We start from the raw sequence: 22,186 nt of genomic DNA, 5'->3' as shown, positions 1-22,186 counted from the left end.
ACATTATCTGAGAGATCTCTGGGAGCCAGTTGCAAAGCTTATGTATGAAGCAATATAAAACTCACTTGAGAAATCACAATATTCAGAATCACCTAATTTATTGCTAAACAAATGGCTTAGTTGTAGTTGTTTATGTTTTCCTAGTTCATTAGCAGTCTGTGGTTCTCTCTCTCAAAGAGTGAATCAAAGATGGAAACCACAGTCTTGCAGCCGGATTTTTGCTCATGTGTTACAGGTCTTCAGGAGAACCATGGGTGATGATGGCAAGTAATAAACAAAAAGCAGCTCATTTTCCATTTCTCAAATTACCACCCACCCCACCTAGCAAAGAGGAAAACTAGCTAATATTTCATCTTCTCCAACTCTCACCAACTTGGCGAGTGCAATGCTACTATGGAAAAGCCTCTGCAGAAAGTAACAACACCATGCTTGTTTGTTAGATTAAACTATTTTAGCTCCCACAGAATCTGCTATGTTAAAACTTCATGGTGACAGCAGTAGCTTTCCTTATGGCGGCAGAAATATGTCAATGGGAAACAGGCAACCTCACTTTCTGGTAACTTGTAACACAAAGAGAGATACCCTTTGTTCCAAGGGCATAGACATTAATGAAAGTTCTGTTCAAAGACTGGGGAACAGATTACAAAGTACTAAAAAAATGTGCTCACATTAATTTGAATGGTAATACTAAAATGTCCATTTGTTACTACAATTAGAGAAATTTTTGAAGACAACCCTAATAAAACCATAGTCTACCAAATTAAGGACTCAAGAATATGGATGTACTTTCATTTATATCATCACCAACATGAAAGTATAATTTAGGGATTTGAAAAAGGCACAATACATTGAAACTTCAAAATCTGCTTCACACACAAATGGTGCATAAACACAAAGAACATTCCTCCCAAGTCCCACTTGAGGCAGGGGGCAGGCATCCTGGATCTAGGATTCTCTGGCTCTGTGACAGTTTTCGTCAGCTCTTTTTAAGTAATTGAAGTAAAAGGCTATAGGATGGACACTTTTAGGGGAGCTATTCTGATCTGTTACATTCTCCCTTGCTGTTTAAAAAAAACAACAACAACCTGACACCTCAGAAATAATAACATTTCTCTTAAATAGGTCACATCAATTTCCCATTGATTTCACATTTTTTTTTTCAAATCATAAAAATAGCATTCCCAATGGTCTTACACTCTTTTTTAAAAGGCAAATAATAGAAAGAAATAAAATCAAAGCATAGATTGTCAGGTTTATTAAAAATCTTAGTACCAAGGGCTTCTCTTAGCTCTGCTATGGCAAACTAGAACTGTGCAATATGGATAGTTTAATCTTTTTTTCTTTTTTTTTTTACTTTATTTGTCACTCAGATAACGAAAAAATTGCTAAGATGTCTTATTTCTGGAGTTTTGAGCTGGGGGCGTAGGGGGAGACACAAGCATTCTTGGGCCCAGATATTATACAATCCATCAGGTTCTGGCCCAGAACAAATCTCCTAGCTAAGTCTTAAAGATAGGCATTTTAAAATGGCAACACTGACATGACTGTAAGTATGGTCACAGCACCATAGCTATGATTGTCGAATGCAGTGAATAACCATGGAAAGCAGTCCAGTGTGATCATACCACGAAAGCAGCGAGACTCCTTGGGGGTGAATCCCAGTCGAAACAACTGTTAATGTAGTAGGCAGCATTTACCAGCACCATGACACAGCGCTTCATCCGGATAAAGTTTCTGAGCAGCAGCTGTGAAGAAGATGGAAATAGTGTCAGAATTAACCAGGCTTTACCCTAATCTTGCAGCTCATTTTGCTTAAAAATATGAATGGGATATATGACTCAATTTACAAGGCCATGCCAAGTGGTGGAGCTTATATGTCAAAAGAAAAGATGAAAAAACCAAGTTTTTTTTAATTGTTACCCATAATTCTAACCATAATCAAATATTCTTAAATTTTCTATCTGAATGTTAGAAAATGAAAAAGGTAAAATCATCTTCCAGAAGTAAAATTTTCTACTAAAGCACTATTTGATATAAAAAAGAAGAAATAGATCATTTAAAAATATTAAATACATTTTAGAATTTCAGTGAAATCATTAAGAGATTTCACAGTGAAATGCACTGTTTTGAGATTTCTCTTTGAGGACCTAATGCAATAATTTGCAAATTATAACTCCAATATATCTCTATACAATTTTGCACCTCTATGTTTGAATTGTTTTTTCTCTTTATTACTACATTTCTCCAGATATCCTCTGACTTACCATTCTGGTCACTACAAACCTAACCAGTATAAATTATAAGGTAATTGTCTCACTATAAGTTGAAAAATTAGGAAAAGAGATATTCTCCTCTAAAAGAATATCTTCTCCCCCAAACCATTACATTGGGGAGTGAATAATTTCCTTTCAGTTTGATTTTAATACTGTCATAAAATACAATTGTGAGAAGAATGGCTTGCTGAATCATTGGCAATATTTGTAATGACAGAACCACATCAATCATTCAGTTTAGCTCTGCAGGTTAATTTTTTAAGTGCCTTTTTTTTTTTGCTAAAGTAAAGTATATTTTAATGTCAATCTGATATGTTTAAGACTATAAATAGCTGGGTAAAATTTACTGTGATCACCATTTACAAACAGATCCCTGAGTGTATATGTGTGTGTGTGTGTGTTTGTGTTTGTGTGTGTACGTGTTTTTATTTCAGTTTGTGTATTAACAGGTTTTGAAAAGAAGCTCATAGTCTAGATTAAATAAAGCATTTGGGTTTTTTTTGCCGTCTCTACTGACAGACCCTCTAAGAACTGGTTTTGCTATAACCATGGATTATGTAGCATGTAGGTTCTAAAATGAAATAAGACACTGCATTTATAATTAATCCATTATTTTTATGCTTCAAATCATATCAAAAAGCTTGGGGGTTTATTATCCCTCAAACTGATTGAATTCCTGGCATCCAAAAAGTTTGAAAATGTTGAAGAGCATAGGAACATTTTTCAAAAATTACCACTGTTACAAAACAAAAAAAATAGACCTAGCAAGATTTTGTAGTCAAACTAAAAAGAATTCATTTGGATGCAAACATTTTTCAAATGGGATATAAGTGCACTTTTTTCTTCATCTTAATTTGGTAAAAGATCTAATTTAAAATGACAAGCATTTTCTTCATCTGATGAAAAAGTCAGATTTATTGTATTCAGTGGCCTTAGCTAAAGAGCCTCATGTATTTGCTTTTAAAGTGATATCACAGTTAAAACCTGATTAACAGGAAGATGACAACCTTCTTGCTCATAAAAAGATGGAGTTGTTACTCATCAGGCTTAAAAAGGAAAAAAAAAAACTTTTACTAGGTGCAATTTACATACACCTGCATTGCATCTGTGGATGGACTATACATACATATGAACTCAATATGGGATATGTTCATTTACATATTTCAAGGAAACCAAAAAATTTGTTTTATGTGAAAATGATCATTCTTCCTTTACAACATCTGAACATATATAAGGATCTAGATTACCTCCCCCCCACCCCCACATCCCACTGGTTTTCCCTTGGATTTTTCTGAAGGACCCACAACATTTTCACAAAAGTTAATGATCTAAATATATTTTCCCCCAACTCTAAAGTTTATTTGAAATAGTTATGTAAAGGTTTCTCTGATCAGCTCAGGTTTTCCCAGAGGGTTTAAACTTTTTATTTGTTTATTTATTTATTTTTGTTTTTACCTGTTTAGAGAGTCTGTTTTCCTCTTCAATGTACTTCTGCTCTTTGGGAATTAATGTTCGGATGCTGGCTTTCACCTACATATCAAAATATGTGTCTATGTTATGGATTTCTCTGTTACCAATGTTTACTAGTTACACATATTTCAATTTGCCATAATTCCCCGAGTTTCAAAGTCTTGGCTGTCATGCTCATAAAATATAAATGTCTAAAGTTCCCCATGCATGAGCTTCAGTCTCTTACAGGAGCAGTATCAGGGGCTGCTGCTGCTGCTGTAGCAGCAGCAGCACCAGCAGCACCAGCAGCAGAAGCAGCAGCACGCACCACCGCCACTGCATAGTAATAGGAAGAGTGGGTGTGCCATGCAGAGGCAGAGAAGTATTCTCCAGTATACGTCAAGGTTTAGAGAAAATGAAGAATGACAGAAATTCTCTACAAATCAGGAACAAAAGCTTTCATGAAACTGAACTCTTTAGCAGTACAAAAAAGCCAAAGTTAAGACTTACAGCATTAAAAATCACATCTATTTCAAGATAGATGACCCCCTTTGTTGGCCCTGTCAGCTGCTTGTTTTTCAAGACGTAGGCTTTCTGTTCACCATTTTGAATCTGCGGGAAAAGGACATGACAGCCGTCTGTCTCCAGGTCTCCACTGAATACACTCCCTCGGTGACCTTTGACCCCCAGCTGCTGAAACTGACAGAGAACCCAAAACAACTGTGGCAATTCTGACAAGTACCTGTTCATTACCAGGATCAAGTCTGTCAAGAAAAATTAACTATCATGGGATTCAACATGGCCGTGAACTGAGTATGTTAAAATTTTTAGTGTTCTTATTACAGACCTTGGTTGAGAAATGACAGACACAGGACTGAGGTTTTTTGTTTTTTTTTTTCCTTGAGCAAAAGCAATCACAGAGCAGGGTGTCAGGTAGATGAGACTTACAGTCAGCAACGGTATTGCAACTTTGCCCAGGAAGTCAGCACTTCGGTCTCGATCTTCATCGTAAACCGTCACTTCAAGGACTGAATGGATATCTTTAATGTTGCTATATTGAAAATAAACATATGCAGAAAAAATGCCTTCGTTAGTGGTTAACAAGGACAAAATGGGGTTTTGAAAAGTCAGCTGTCCCCCACTGATTTTATATGTTGGTGTGTATACATAAGAAGAGGGAGGCAAGGCACTGAGTAAGTCAGAATCTCCCATAATGCATCTGAATAGACTGCAATTTGTGAGTCTCTTACCGGGGAATTTCACCATCTTTAAGAATTCAACACAAAATTATTTCTTAAGTTATCCACCTGATCTATGATCAGAGTAAGTTATTTTTCAAAAATCATCATTAAATGACACAGAGATATAAAGGAAAGACCATTTCTTCCCACTGCTTCCTCTAGTTGCCATTTCTTCCTCTGCCTACATTTCTCCCTCCTACACTCAACTTTTGGGGCATAAACTCCACTAAGTTTGATATCTTATAAAACAAAATTGCTTGTACAACTAATATAATGCCTGTAAGTTCTACAGTATACGTAAATGACAGAATGATTGCTCTTAATACTAGAGTATCCTTTGGGGCTAAACATCTTTTTCAAACCGGAAACTTAAATTCAATATAAAACAGGAAATGCTTCTTGCAAGAGCAGGAAACCCAAAATGGAGTCTGTACAGCTATGATACTGTCCTGGGATTTAGAAACTAAGTCCTGTTCCATTATGCTCTGCAGATGACATATGTTGTAAGAGACTGTGTGAGCTCCTCATATTTTTGTTTTTGGAAAAATAAAACCAAATTGTTGACAGCACTTATCCTTTGATCAAACTGCTTACCAAGAAAACATGAATTAAAGGAAAACAAAAATGAATATATTCATTAGAGAAAAATCACAACCACATGTGAGAAGAGGCTTTATCAGGGCACAATCAATTAATGGATCTGATAATAATCAAACCAATTCATACAATTATGCATGCCAGAGACAAACGCTCTCCACAACCATCTTAAAAGTGCTGCTTTCCAGGCTAGCCTTTGGTCTCATAAAAATGTGGAATTCTTTAAAGACAACCATTCAGCTAGCTGAAGCTTTAGTTACAAGCTCTGAGAAGATACAAGAAAACAAATTAATGAAGAATTTGGCATGTTTCTTCATTGACACAGACTGAAACCATGACAAAAACCTCATGAACGGATAACTGTTGAGGCAGTTTTCTTTTGTTTAGACTTCATTAGTCAGGCCCCAAGAAGAAAAGGGTAGAGTTGTAAGATGTTACAGAATATCGGGAGTGTCCTGGGTTTGATTCTAAAAATTTTAAAGTTCTAAAACAATACGGAAATTAACTCAGAGGATGTTTGGGGGCCAAGGACAATACTTAATATTCTTATTATGCTAAAAAGAAACACCAAAAACAGTGTCTGCTGGATTCTTGATTGGATTGTTTGCTGATTTTCAAAATAGTACAAATAGAGCTTTGTCTGCTTTGGTGTCAATGCAACTGGAGACAATTTCAATAGCAAGGATTAAAGAAAGCAATATAGTGAATCATTTGGGGAGGGTACCCCTCAATTGATTTTTATTTTAAAAAATCATCTGCAAACACCAACATGTGGTGAAAACCTCTGTCCTAGTTCCATATGAAGAAGGAACAGACTTCATTCTGGATACTGTCTTTGGAAGTTGATTTAGCAAAATGGAAGACCCAATGAAAAGAGACTTATAGGGAAAATACTACATTTTAAACCATATTTTCCCAAATATTCTCAATTATTTAAAGGAGTAGGCAGACTTACAATGTAAAGACTTTGTTCCATTCAGGGTTGAGATTTTTGTAGACTGTGTGTGTCAGTAATCTATCATTGTTCAGTTCTACTACGCAAAATGGGTCACTTTTACCTGCAAAGAGAGATTGGGATTTCAGATGAAAAGCATTCGTATAAAACTGACCTCAGATGACATAGTGAAGATCTATAGTTATTGCTTCTCTCCCATGGAAAGAGTTTTTAAGGACCAAAAAGGCAACACTACTTTTATTTTGTTGTTGCTGTTCAGAAATAATTGGATGAACAGAACAATAATTCTGATTTATTAGAAATTTACAAAATGAGCACAATGGAGATCAAATTATAAAACTAGCCTTTTAATTTAGGTTTTTTTTTCTTTTTACAAAAATAATAACACAAATGCTAATGTAGGGGGAAAAGGAAATTCTTTGTCCACTGCTAAATCTCTATTTATTATTTTTATAATGACCATTTGAAAAGTATTTTGTTCTCATGTATAAAGTTTTTAATTCATTTGATCAATTAGTAATGAAGTAGGAATTCCTAAACAAATTTATTAGAAGAATGCAGTGCTACATGCTGATTTTGTGTGTGTATCTAGATAGACATCTATATATACACACACATATATATACACACATGTGTATATATGTATATATGTATACGTGTGTGCATGTGTATATGTGCATAATACATACATACATACACACACCCACACACCCATATATATGTATATATACATATATATATATATATCTACAGATATACAGATAGAGAGAAAGAGGGGAGACACTTGTTTAAGGATTGTTTTAATTCTGTTCTCTTATTGTATTTATTATGCTACAGGACAGTAAACCAGGCCCTGCAAAGGAAAGAAATTCTGCTACATGAACTGAAGCATGGACAGACAACTCATCTGCATGTTAAAGAGCAGCAAATTTGACTGTCTACCCAGGGCAAAGGGTTTGAAAGTTCTGGCCTGCCTATAGTGACTCTGCCAGACTAGAATCTAGCTCACTCAGCAATTATATTCCATGATGTCCTCAATATTTTTGTAATATAATGTCATGTATTATAAGAACCCACAAATTCAAAGGCTCCAAGGGGCGGCATTAATGATATTAGTACGGCATGTAATTTGTTTGATACCTTATACAAATGACAATGAAATCAATATTTAGACAAAGCTGCGCAGAGGTCGTATCTTCTAAACTACAATATTGATTTAGACTACATAAGAGGTTAATGTGCATATTATTAACTTTAATGATAAAGAATAATTGTTTTAAATGCATTGTGAATTGCAGTCACAGTAGTTTACATTTCTGTGAAAGCTTAAATATCATCAAAGCTTTTCAATTAAATTTTAATAGGAATGAATTCATTATTACTGAAAAAAAAGCAATGCATGACAGTGCAAAGCTATATTTATCTTCCATGGGACAATTCCTCAAAGAAGCTGTATAAACTTATACCCCACTTTCATTTATTTTTTCATTTTGATTTATAGAAAAGATGTTTGCTAGTTCAGTGGACTCCATATACTCTAAGAAAAGTGATTTATTAAGGATTATGCTTTGTGTCTTTAAGGCCTACTTTCCCATTTCTGCAATCTTTTTATGAGAATAATTTACACGAATATACCAAGGGCATCTTTGATAAAGAAATGAGAAGAGAATAAGTAGGCTTTTGCAAATGATTTTCTACAGCAAATAAAATCTTTACAGTCACACAATTGACTGAAAAGTACATACAATAAAAAAGTCCCGCTGTGTTTATTGTTTATTGACTATAAGAAAACATTTGGTTTGGCAAAACAAAACACACTTTAAAAGCTTCTTCTACTAACAAGGTATCTCTCACGTGTATATCGAAATCATGCAAGTTTTCCTGAAAGAGGTAACTACAGAAACATTTGCATTAATAGCAAAGGAGACACAAAATGGTGGCAGTGGAAAGACTGTTTACTGATCTGAAGTTAGGAGATTTGGGTTCAAATTATGGCTTTGCCACTCAGAAGTTAATGACCTGACTAGGGTCACCCAGGTCACCATAAGGTACCCTAGGCAGGTCATTAATTTCTCTGAGTCTCATCTGTAAAATGAGGAAGTTGAACTGGAAGACCTTGAAGACTTGTTCTTTCTTTTCTTTTTTTTTTGGTGAGGCAGTTGGGGTTAAGTGACTTGCCCAGGGTCACACAGCTAGTAAGTGGCAAGTGTCTGAGGCTGGATTTGAACTCAGGTCCCCCTGACTCCAGGGCCAGTGCTCTATCCACTGTGCCACCTAGCTGCCCGAAAGACTTGTTCTTGAGCTAAATTGACTTAGCTCTTTAATGACCCCTCCCCACTCCCAACCTCTCCATGAAACTACGGACAATGTTTTTGTTTCTGCTCCTTCAGAAAAACAAAACAAAACAAAACATCATCCTTCTGATAAGGCCGAATGCCTCCAAAGCTGAAAGTAGTATGCAATATTGCAAAGGACAGTGAAGAGAGACACATGGTAGGCACGAGTAGGTTGCAACATATCACCAAAGATAATTTGTTCTGGTGAAGTGGCATGAAGGATATCATCAGAGAAACTGGAAAATGAGGCGGGCCTGTCATGCCTCTATGTGTTATTGGAGGTCATACAATGAGAGATAATGTTTAAAAAAAGATAATGCTGCATTCATCAAATAAAGAATAACATGATAATGGCTTATGCTACATATTTCAATTATATCCCATGAAATTCAGGTGACAAGATCATGAAAACAAAGCCTAAAGTTCAAAGCTTAGACATTTAACTCCAATCTCCCTTTTCAGCCTATTTGTGCAGCATTCTCCTTCATGAGTGTCCTATATTCTAGCAAAGCTGGACGCTGTACTTAATGACTCCCCAAACATGTCTCCAGTTGGCCCATTTTCTTGCCTTTGCTCACATTATTCTTTATCACTGGAATGCCCCTCCCTCCCATATTTGGAATTGAAAGCCTATTTATTCTTCAAGGTCTGCTTCCAATGCCATCCATTGCATGAAGCTTTTCTTGATTCCTGCCCCAAATACTTAGTAGGAAGTGATCTCTTCTCAACTATGAACCCATGTAAAACCTATTCATCCACCTGTTATGCATTTACACACATTCTGTTTACACACATTTAACACATTCTGTTTTAGATTATAGCTATTTATGCATAGGTTTTAGCTCTCCTCCCAAACAGCAAACTCCTTGAGGGTAGAGATCATCCTATCTATCTTTTTAGTTCTTCCAAGTCTTAGCAGATGTTTTACTATTATATGATAGACATTTAAACTTTTGTTGAATGAGTGAATGCATTTCTCAGGCCAGTTCCATTTCCCAAAGACTGAACTTTCAGCAAGTACTTAGGAAGCATCTTCTCTGTGTTAAATACAGAAGAAGAGATGCTGTTTAAAGGCAGTATTGTTTTTTCTCTGTCTCTCTGTCTCTGTCTCTGTCTCTGTCTCTCTCTCTCTGTCTTTGTTTCTTCCTTTCCTTTACATGCCCAAGCTTCACATATCATAAGAACTTGGGAAACAAATGTTGAATTGAATATCTGGAGCCTTTCATAATCTAGCCCTCTCTTAGCTTTTCAGTTTCCTTCCACTTTACTTCTCAATATGTACTCTTCGATCCAATGACACTGGCCTTCTGGCCATTTTGTGAACTAACGCTTTATCTCTTGGCTCTGGGCAGAATGTTCTCCCTTCTCAGCTCTACTGACCTCACTGGCTTCCTTGCTGGCTTGGGATTTAACCCAACTGAAGTTCCATCTTTTACTGGAAGACTTCCTCAAATCATATTAATTCTAGTGCCTTCCCTCTCTTAATTATTTCCTTTCAATCCTGTATACTAGGGCAGCTAGGATGCAGTGGGTAGGGTACTGGCCATGGGGTCAGGAAGACTCATCAACCTGAGTTCAAATCTGGCCTCAGACACTTATTTGCTGTGTGACCTGGGCAAGTCACTTAAACCCTGTTTACCTCAGTTTCCTAATCTGTAGCTGGAGAAGGAAATTGCAAACTATGTCAGTATCTTTGCCAAGAAAACCCCAAATGGGATCACTAAGAGTCAGACACGACTGAAAATGACTGAACAAGAACAACATCCTGTATATAGCTTACTTTGTATATATTTGCACGTTGTCTCCCCCATTAGATTGTAAGCTCCTTGAGGGCAAAGACTGTCTTTGGCCTCTTTTTGTATCCCCAGAGCTTAGCACAGTGCCTGGCACATAGCACATACTTAATAAATGTTCATTGATTGACTGATTGATAGAACCCTTTGGAATACACAAAAGAAGTGAAAAACCTAGGCTTTGCTCTCCAGCAGTTTGTCATCCAGTTGTAGGAATTGAAATATGCACCTGACCCAGAACAATTGCTCCCAGCAGTATAAGGGACACACTTCAAAGCCAAAGAGATTTTAGTGTCCCCAGAGAACTTTACATTTACATGTCAAGGGTGGATCTACACGAAGCTGAGCAGGTCTTTGCTATTGATTTTCATTTCCTCTGTATTTGTTTTATTTCCACTTAAAATCAGTACTTATCCCATTTACCAACTAACTCTGAAAGCTCCAGAACAAAATAATAATAAGTAATGGATATAGAAATAAAATTTACACAAGTTCTAAATGCAAGAGATTAATGCTTTAAGCTGTGTGTTTGCAGTGGAAAGAACATTGGTCTTGGCAGTTGAAGATATGGGTTCAAATTCTGGTTTTGCTACTTATTTCCGGTATGACCTTAAGTAAGTCACTCCTCCTCTGGGCCTCGGTTTACTCATCTATAAAATGAGAGAGTTGAACTAGATGGATGGCCTCTAAATCCTTTCTAGTGCCAAAGCTGTGATTCTATGAACCTAATTTTATTTGTAAGAGTAATATTTAGTTCCTTAAATTGAGCTCTCCACTGCTCAATGGAAGGTTCCAAAATTTATTTCTTTCATTAATTGCTCTAATTAGCTCACAGCACAGGAAGGTCTAGGTTCTCTGTATTTTGCTGTTGGCTAAAATATTTTTATTATAAGAATTCTCCCTTAGAATACCAAACCTGTTTCTATTTGTTGATGCATTGCATTTCTTAATCCATAAAGATTTCAATAAAGTCACCTAACCCCACATAGATCATGTAGAAGATAGATTACACTTTTGTTTTGATGAGGGGTGTGTGGGTTATTTAGTTAATAATGCCTCAGCAATAGTCACGGCACATTAATAAATCACTTAACAAATCGCTCCTTTCAATAGTTATGAAAATATTAAACTGTTTAAAAAAATACTCCCACACAGCCGTTTAAGCACCATCTAGACTACTTCCTATCCATTTTCCTTAATCAATGACACTGGAATTCAACATTCCTGATGCATAAGAGGAATCCCAGAGAGAGTGCTTGTCATGTTGTAAGCAGCCAATAGAAAACATTTTCCTTGCTACTAGTAAGCATCATAATTCTTGAAAGCTCAAAATGTGTTAGATAGAGTAAGAAATTAAAAGTTCCTTTTTCCCCCCTAAATGTTTAGATTCAAAAGAAAAAGGTAATAGGAATAATACAAACCATTCTGAATTACCCGTCCACAATGCTTCTTGATGTATGCTCATTTTTCCCAATGTAAAATCTCTAATTTTCACTTGAATCAGTAAGATGGAACAATAGAAAAAGCACTAGACTTGAAATCAAAAGGGCTGGATTTCAGTCTTGGCTCTGATATGAACTAGTTTTGTGACAACCTCTCTGAGTCTCAGTTTCCTCATCTGAAAAACTGGGATAATAATGCTTATACTACTTCAGAAGGTTCCTGTGAAAAAAGCATTTTGTCAACTACAAAGTGTTGTGAAATTAGGTTATTTTAATATTATTATTTACAGCAGTAGTGTCAACTCAAATAAAAACTGGGGCTCCTAACTGGTATGTAAGGACCCCTGTGGACTGAATATTGACTTAGAAAAGCACATATTAACATTATCTACTTTTTGTTGTATTTCCATTTATTTTGTTAAATATTTCCAAATTACAATTTAATCTGGTTTGGTTGCACCCAGGAATGCTTCGAACCACAACGAGCGATCTGTTTGGCACTTCTTGTTTACAGCATCCTTAAAGATAGGCAGTGTGGTATAGAGGATAAAAAGTGATCTTAAAGCCAGAGGACCCGAGTTCAGGTCTTACCTCTGACAGTATAGAAAGTGTGACTTAGGATAAATAAGTTAATATCACAGTGCTCCAAGCAACTCATCAGTCAGTCAATAAACATTCAGGAAACACCTACAGCACGTGATGCACTGTGCTAAATGCTGGGGACACAAAAAAGACAGACCCTTCTTTCAAGGAGCTCATAATCTAATATGGGGAATAATAAGCAAACAAATATGTACAAACAATGCTATATACAGGATAAATAGAAAATAATTAAAAAGAAATAAGAAAAAATGAAAAGTCTTTAAGATTACAAATGACAGGGAAGGTGTCAACCTGCATTTACAAATTCTCTACAGAGAGAATTTCCTTCTCCAGGAGTGCCCTATACTGATGAAATCACAATCCCAGTGCCTTTTCCTGAAGAACTCAATTCTGAACAGTGACATAAATCACTTAATCCTTAAACTTTAGACACTTATTATTCTTGTACAGTTACATTAATCCTTAGCTTGAGGCAGTATTCTCACTAGTGTCTTTAGCTGTGACTATGTATGACCACTGAACCAAATACCTCACATGAAAGACTTTTGGTGAATGAATTTACATGACAGCAAAATGTTTTCATGTGCAAATGAATTTTTTTGAGGGGAGGTATACACATGCAATGAAAATGACCCTGTATTATATGGAAGTCTTGGGGATGGCCTGTGGTTCACTGGAATTTTGTACTTAGGAGAAGTATTTCATTTGTATAGAAATACATTTTATATGTATTGGTTTTCCTAGTATTTGCATTGCTACACCTCACAGTCAGCTCCAGCCATTAGTCAATCAGGTTGCAAGGCAGGGAGTCCACATAAGAGTAAAAAAAAAAAAGCCAAATGACAAGATACAGGAAAGTCCAAACTCCAACTGAATCAAAGTTAGTAGTGGTCTCTAAACTTTTTAAATTGTGCATCCCTATCAGCATAAACTTTTTGTGCATGCACCCCTCCCCAATAAGCATATTTTTAAATAAATTATGTAATTCATTACTGTACTAATTATTATATTCACTATAAAAATTATATAAAAAAAGAAATTTTAAAAAGAGGGGGGAAAATGAAATGATTCTTGCTCCTAGAGTCAATAGAGACCCACTGGAATTTGTTGAGTAGGGAGTGGCATGGTCAAACTTGTACTCCAGGGAATATCACTTGGGTAGCTGTGGGGAGAATGGGTTGGAGGCAGAAGAGAATTATAGAGAGACCAATTAGGGGGCTACTATAAAAAAGAGGTGAAGAGGACATGAACTGGAATGGTAGCCATGTCACAGATACATGTTGAGGAGCTGAAAATGACAACTTATCGGTAACTTATTAAACATAGAAGTAAAAGAAAGTGAGGAGTGGAATATGATACTGAGGTTACAAACATGAGTAACTAGAAGAATAGTGGTACCCTTGCTAATAGTAGGGCAGTTTAGAAGAGAGTTGAGTTTTTGGGAAAAAGTCATGTAAAGGGAGGGAAGATGCAGACCACAATTGATCTGTGCTTGTTCATCCTGTGCAACTCACTTTGACCTACCCATAATGAAAAAGTACCTATAGGGATAGGGTAGTGTCAAGGTTTTTACTCACCATTGCTGCCGCAACACACAAAGTCTACCCTTCAAATAGTTCTTGCCATAGCCACAAGGTAATTTTGGGATGAGAATAAGGATTTTCCCACTGGCATCTACACAACTGTTGTTGTCTATGTCTGGCTAGAGGTTAGATTTTAATTCTCATTGGGGTCCAGCAAGTCTCAAATTGGGGGGAAGCAGAGGAAGGGGCCAAGTCAGGGAGTGTTGGGGGAAAGGGGAGAAAGGATAGGTGTGGTTAATGTTGTAGAAAAGCCCCAAGACTGACTGTCTTCAGAAGGGTGATCACATACCTCTTGGGATAATGCCTTGCTTCCTCTTTGGAGACCAATGAATTAGGGGTGTAGAGTTTTATTCAAAGTGTTTTAAAAGGTTTCAAGGTTTGTAATATGTCAGTCTCATATATTTGCTTAATAGAAAATGTAAGCCACTACTTCACAATCAAAGGGTAGGCTCAATTAGCTGGGGCACCTTCTACAGTAACATTTGTATATAGCTCTGATGGTTTTTTTTTTTTTACTGCAGCCTTTTTTTAATGTAATTTCCAGGAAAGTGCTTCATTCAAACAGATATTTAAATATTTAAATACATGGCACTGAGTAAGCTAATTATCTATCTAGTATCCATAGGAAACTTGTGGAGTTCTTTAAACATTTTATTTTTTTTTGGATATCATTTTTACTTTAGTGCTAAAAGCACCTATGATTTCCTCCATGTGGGTAAGGGTCCATTGATGTTTTAATGAATTGTTGTAGTTGAAAAAATTCATCACTTTGTGGTCATTTCTCTGACTTTTCCAAACTAATCTAGGCTGGTCCTTACAAGACAGAAAATCAGCCTGTAGCAAGGAGTAGCCTCTGAAAAGAAGCCTTTCCATCTTGTAGGACCTGCTAGGGCCTGCATTCTGCTGGCCAGGTCTTTTGGACTCCAGGGTAGAAGTTTTGAAAAATTATTTTTTTAAAAATGTCTTTGCAATAGGCATAGAATTTGGACAGCAAGCTATTAAGACCTATATCTTTCAAGGCTAATAGGAACATATATCATCATACTACAGCTATCAATGGCACATCTTGGCATACTGTCTAGAGTATGCATAGTGATGCCCTTTATAGAAAGAAAATAAAAGTAAATACAGGAAAAAACTTGCCTAATGTTATCCCAACAAATGTAATCTCAGTAAAGCATTAGAGGCAATAAGGTGGTGCAGTGCATAGAGCGCTGGGTTTGGAGTCAGGAAGACCTGAGTTCAAATCTGGACTCAGAAACTTAGTAGCTGTGTGATCCTGGGCAAATCACTTAACTTCTCTTTGCCTTAGTTTCCTCAACTGTAAAATGGGGATAACAACAACACCTACCTCATAGGATTCTTTATGAAGATCAATTAAATAAGATATTTATAAAATGTTTAGTATGTACACACATGCATATGATTATTCCTTTTCCTTACTCCCCCCCCCAATAAAATGTAAGGAAAACCCAATGCAATATTGCTCAACTGCTTACCCAATTATGAAATCAAATACTGTGTCATTGTTCCTACAGAACCAATGCCAGCCCCTATTTCCAAAATTATTTCCTTTAATATGTTTTCTTGGAATCAATTAACTATATTAGGATAGCTCCTTCAAATCACTTTAAAGTCTAAACCTGTATTTTTTGAAATTTATTTCATTACTTTCTAATTTTGTTTTTTAAAGATATGTGCCATTTGAGATGTGGTTTAATAGATACTGAGCAATACTCAAGGCATACCTTGGTAGATTGTGGGTTATTAGTGTATTTCTGCTGCAGATATTAGTGTTGAAAGATTTAAATGTATCATGCCATTATTCTCTGGAAAGCAGAATCAATTCATAAAGATTAACCAAATCAGCCCTTTCTATCTCCCTAAAGGTCACTAAGCATTTGGGAAGGTGTTCGGCCTGGAAAGGTCCTGCAGTCTGTCAAAGAGAGAAATAAAAGGTGGGCAGCCTTGGGGAGGAAATGAGGAAGAGTGTCCTCTTGCTTAGCTATAATAATTTAATTTGAACATCTATCCTACATTCATCTCCTGCTTTCAAACTTCCTCTTTTGTTCAGTGTTACTCTCCAATAATATTTAGAAAGTGTCCTGTTACACCATGCCGTGAAGGCAATAAACATGAACATGCAATTGTAACAATAAAAAAATAGCAAATATATGATCTAAGCCCTCCCTTAACTCTGCCACAAAACAGTTTAACATCATAGCCTTGTTTTAAAGAGCTGCTTACCCATAATTAATGGACAGCACATCTAGTTTGCTAAACGGTGCTTTGAAAGACTGGATTGTCAGTTCCTAAATTTCAGTTGCCTTTATTAACTGTCATTTAAACAAACAAAAACAATTGCAGAGACACTAGAGATGGCCCTAACCATCAATTATCTCTTTAATTATTCCTTCTTTTATCCTTTTAATGCTCTAGTCACTTTGTGATATGCTACAATGCCCATTTAAAATATCTGAGGAATTGTATTTGCTGCAGCAGTACCAGAAAGAAGGACATTTGTAACATGGCCTTCCATGGACCAAAACTCCAGAGAGTTCTTGTTTTCAGCCTTTGGCTCTCTGTTCTTATTTGCAATGACTGTCCTATGCGACTACTAGAAATGTGTATATGGCATGATGGGAGCATAGAGAAAAACAGCAAGTTTATTACAGAAAATATAAAGTGCCAAAATGAAGGAGAAAACTCAGACTCCCCAATCTTTTCATCAGTGAACTCATCTAAAGCCTTATTAGCATAGCTGCTGAGCTCAGTCTAACAGTCCCTTGGCCTCCAGCAAAACAGACTCAAAAGAGAAAGGCATTGTGATGGGGTGGAAAGAACACAGGGCTGAGAGTCAGGAAGACCCAGGGACAAGTTCAAACTCTGGTATTTAGTGGCTTTATGAAACTAGATAAATCATGTGAACTCAAAGTCAATTAGCAAGCATTTATTAAGCACTTACAGTTAGTGTGTGCTAAGAGCTATCAATACCAAGAAGAAGCAAAAAAAAAAAAGTCCCTTCCTTCAAGGATGGGATTGCATGCTAACCAGAGACACCATAGACACACCCACAGACACACCCACATATATATGCACATGTGTGTATACAAATATATTTATATTTATACATGCACATATGTGTATATAAATATGTATAATAGAATGATAAATTATGGTATTCCATCCGCCACCAAAGACTACTGATACATATCTAGAGATAAGCAAATTAGAGATGTTTCTTTACAAATAAACTAAGGTGTTTAGATCGATTAACTATCTAGTTAAGCATATGTGTGTATATATATATTATACATACATATGTATGTATAATATATATATACAGACACATTTATGTATATCTCACAGAATGACAAATGATGGCATTCCATCTACTATCACAGACTAGGAATGGGTATATCTAGGAATAAGCAAGTTACAGATGTTTCCTTACAAATAAACTATACTAACTACTTAGTTAAGCATATGTATATATATACATATATACACACACACACACATTCACCATATAGTTAATGTATATAGTATATACAGTAAGAGTTATTATATGACACATATATATGGAATAATATATATGTACTAGAAATCTACACTCTATATAGTAGTTCACTATTTCCTGTATAGTCTTCTGCCCTGCTCTTGTGTCTTAAGATGTCAGTGACTATTGAATTCATAATAAAAAAGAAAAAAAAGGATTTATTTATCAGTTGGTGTTCATCTTAGCTCCCCAAGGAATAAGGTACATGGGTTCATTTTATGGATTAAGGGTTCTTAACCTAGAGTCCATGAATTCATTCATTTATTTATTTATTTTTAGTATTATGATAACTCTATTTCAATGTAGTTGGTTTCCTTTGTAATCCACTGTATTTTATTTTATACATTTAAAAATCCTACTCTGAGAAGGGGTCCATAGGCTTCACAGAACTGCCACAACAGTCTACACGCAAGGAAAGTTAAGAACCTCATAGATTGATATAGGAACATAGTTTTGAAACATTCATTATTTTAAAATATAGTATTATAGGGTCATAAATTTAGAGTTTAAGGGTCCTTGGATGTCAGCCTGTTGTTTGTATGTTATCTCTCCTATTAAATTGTAAGCTCCTTGAAAGCAGTGACTGTCTTTTGCCTCCTTTTGTAAACCCAGCAATTAGCTGAGTGCCCAGCACATAGTAAGTACCTGATAAATGCTTGTTGACTGACTGATGTGGAATTCACTATCTTTCCAGGTAGCCTGTTTAATTTTTGGACACCTAAGAGATTGACTTTATCTTGAATCAAAATCTGGCTTGCTCTAATTTCTACCCATAGAGCTTACATTTTTCTGCTGTGATCAAAAACTTTTCTTTCACAGGTAAGTGGTGTCATGATAAGGTTAGCCCCAGAGTCAAGAAGACCTGAATTCAAATCCTACTTCAGATATTTATCAGCTGTGTGATCCTAGAAAAGTAATTTAATTTCTTCCAGTCTTAAGTTTCCTCATCTGTCAAATGAGGATAATTGAACCTACTTCCCAGGGTTGCTGTAAGGATCAAATGCGATAATACGTGTAAATGAGATATTACCTTAAAGTGATATATCAGTGCTAGTTATTATTTCATATGATAACTCTTAAAGTATTTGAAATCTGCAATCAAATCTGTCATCTTCCCATCCATTGTCTTCTCTGAATGGGTTAACTAGCCCCAGTTCCTTTAATTTATTGATCTTCATAGAAAATCTGTATGAACCCCAATCGACATCCTAGGCATCCTTCTTTGGACAAACCCTACCTTGTCAATAGTCTTTAAAATATGGTGCTCTTGAGAATAAGACCCACTATTCCATAGAAGGTCTGGTCTGTCTGACCATATTAATGGAACCCAAGTCCTTGTGGTGCTGCATAAAACAGTGAAGTCTACCATTGCCCTCCTCCAGGTCCTTTTCTCTTGAGTAAGTTGTTCCTCCATCTTATGCTTGTACAGTTTATTTATGTGATCCACGTATAGGCCTTTCTCTTTATCCCTATTACATGTAATGTTACTAATTTCTGCCCATTTTCCACATTTTCCTAGTGATGGATTGAGATTGATATGTTTCCTTATCCTCCAGTTAAAGATTTAAAAATCAATATTCTTTATAGATAACCTAAGGAGGTTATTGAGAGGGATGGAAAACTATATCAGACTAGAAGTCACCAGTTGCTATTAGCATGTGTTATATTCATAAAATATTCCTTAATTCTTCTTTAGGTAGATAATTTTACATACAACAAAGTCCCTCCTTTCTGGTGGTTTTTAACAAGGCACCAAGGACTGAGTGCCACAACTGAATTATTCCACCTCTAAAGGATGCTTTTTGAAGACAGGGTAGGTACACATAGACTTGAAACTGTGAGAAATTTTATACTGATGATGCTTAGTCTGTACCTGTTTTGTGGGCAAGTAGATGACCCCAGTTTGTGCAAATCCTTGGCGTGGGCATTAAAGTCACTGAAAGACATTGAGTGTTATTTTTGCCTACACACTAGAGGAGTTAATCCTGATCCAATGGAGGTGGGCTTTGTCCAGGGTCATTCTAATGCTGACAAGTCACACAGTTTTCTACATGTGATATGCCATAAAAGGGGGTGGGGGGAGTGACCATTCTTTTGTTGTCTTGTCTCTGAAAACAGAGGGGACATTCAATAGCATGGAAAGCAATTCTGGCCCATGGGGGCTTTTTATTGGGCCTACCTTCCACAAAATTAAGCTCTTTGGTTTAATTTCCTCAGTTGCCACAGTTTGAAATGACTATACTTTAATCTCTTTTCATTATAATCAGGGTTCCCATCTGTCCTTTCTCCTATCTGGAATTTCTAATCACGACATATAACAATGTTTTAGTTGAAAGAATTCCATTGGGTACATCAGAACAAAAAGTAACGTACGTCAGAGACATCTTCCAGCCAGTGTATTATCACTAGAGATTGAGATTTAACCTTTGTCCTATTCACTGGCTGACCTAAACATATTTTAAACATCTGATTGGTAGAACTAAATTAACCAGCACTCTTCCCTAGCTTCCCACTAAATCTGATTCTAGGGCATGACAACAATAAGGCTTTTTTTAAACTTTACCACATGGTGCTTAAAGTGAAATCTTAGAACAACATTTCCAAACTGCGTTCAATAAGGCATAAATTAGGGTTCTGTAAGAAAGTTTTGATGATAAATTCTCTTGAAAATATTAAATATGAAATTATGAGCAACACTCTTTAGTAAGAAAAGCATCCTTTCTTTATAAAAATAGGCTTAAATTGTTTACCATAATACTTAATTTTTTTTCCTACAAAAAGTTTTCCCTTCATTCCTATGGCACACTGGAAAGAACACTGAATTTGGAGTCAGAAGATCTGGGTTCCACATCAGCCTCTACTACCCGTGTGACACTGGGCAAATACCCCTCCTTACTTCCTTTCCCCCATCTATAAGATGAAAGAGTTGTCTTAGATGAGCAGCTCTAAGCCCTTCCAGCTCTAAACTATAATTGCTCATTTATTGCAGGTTAGTTCCATATCCTCAGACTTCATGGACCAGAATTTATGGATTCCATCAATATATTATTTTAGGCTCATTTTAAAAAATGAAATTACTTTGGGAAATCCTGCCCTGGAGAGACACAAAATTCCATTATGGAAATGTATGGAACTTAAGTGTAAGGATCGGCTTGACCCCTCACTTCAAAATGGGAGGAAGTTTCCGGAAGTAAGAAGGTGATGGAAATTTTCAGGTTTGTGTAGAACTGGATACTGTCTTGACCCCTACTATTCTGGGATCAGAAGTCTGAAGTTTATGGTAAAAGGAAGGAAAAATGTGGAAGGAAGAAAAAATGGGCCAAGTAGGAAGAAGCATCAGCAATGATAAAGAGGGAAACTAGTAGGGAAGTATGGGAATGTTTTGACGCCAGAAGAGAGAGGAGATGAGGGGATTGGTTAGGAATATCTGAATTTAATAGCTCAGATGAGGTACAGAAAAAACACTTGAAGATTTCACTTTTAATGACTATTTAATAAAGTGATGTGCTAACAGACTATCAAAATAGATTTCTAGGGCATATTAATTAGAATAAATGATAAATTATTTAATAAGTTCAATTTTCTTTGATATATTTTAACAAATTTAAAGACAACTGTTGGATATAGTAGGATATAAGTTGAATATTTATTTGATTGCACAGTGGAGTGGAACATGTGATTTCAAATAATCTTATTTTGATAAGTTAATTAGTAAAGAAATTTGTCCATCATGGAGTAAAAACTCTCCTGTTTTTGTTCTTGAAATGGGCAATAATGTTTTGTTAAGTATAATTTTTCAAATATTTTTCTTTAGGATATTTTCATTTGTACCTTTATTATTCTATTCCTAAGAAACATGTCTTCATTTATCAGATTCCAATTTCACATCAATCAATCAATCAATCAGCATTTATTAAGTATCTACTACATGCCACACACTGGGCTAAGTGCCAGACCATGCACATTTCAGTATTATTGCAAGTTACCCCAAATTTACAGTCAACTTAAGTAAATGTTAACATCATAAGACAATGACCTAAGTCAAGTTACCATCCAGCTTCAAACTATGCACTTTTATCATCTGAAAATGTCTTTTGAAGCATGATACAGGAGTAAGAAATGAGAGAAGTGAAAAGTCTATAGAACAAAACCTCATACCTATATAACACAAATACAACTTTCTTTAAGAAAAGAGTTGGGATCTTTAGGACATGGCAGCGACTAAATAACATCATATAGAAGAAGAAGAAAGAGGAGGAAGAAGAAGAGGAGGGGGAGGAGGAGGAGGGGACGAAGAGGAGGAGGAGGAGAAGAAGAAGAAGAAGAAGAAGAAGAAGAAGAAGAAGAAGAAGAAG

The 22,186-nt window shown here is 35.9% G+C and overlaps 1 protein-coding gene across 1 annotated transcript in view; it reads right to left on the bottom strand.

Moving 5' to 3' along the window:
• Nucleotides 1–22,186, bottom strand: part of MCTP1 (multiple C2 and transmembrane domain containing 1) — a 250,187-nt gene that overhangs the window by 219,263 nt on the left and 8,738 nt on the right. Inside the window, exons 2-6 of the mRNA XM_027864310.1 lie at nucleotides 6,516–6,618; nucleotides 4,671–4,773; nucleotides 4,233–4,334; nucleotides 3,729–3,803; nucleotides 1,626–1,745 (exon numbers count right to left, since the gene is read on the bottom strand). Of these exons, the coding sequence (XP_027720111.1) occupies nucleotides 1,626–1,745; nucleotides 3,729–3,803; nucleotides 4,233–4,334; nucleotides 4,671–4,773; nucleotides 6,516–6,618 (503 nt within the window). The remainder of the gene's footprint in view (nucleotides 1–1,625; nucleotides 1,746–3,728; nucleotides 3,804–4,232; nucleotides 4,335–4,670; nucleotides 4,774–6,515; nucleotides 6,619–22,186) is intronic.

The sequence above is a fragment of the Vombatus ursinus genome, unplaced genomic scaffold, assembly GCF_900497805.2.
Source record: "Vombatus ursinus unplaced genomic scaffold, bare-nosed wombat genome assembly UNPS02014774.1, whole genome shotgun sequence".
Classification (NCBI taxonomy): Eukaryota; Metazoa; Chordata; class Mammalia; order Diprotodontia; family Vombatidae; genus Vombatus; species Vombatus ursinus.
The sequence above is the reverse complement of the archived record's forward strand: the minus strand, read 5'-3'. Positions and strand labels throughout refer to the sequence as shown.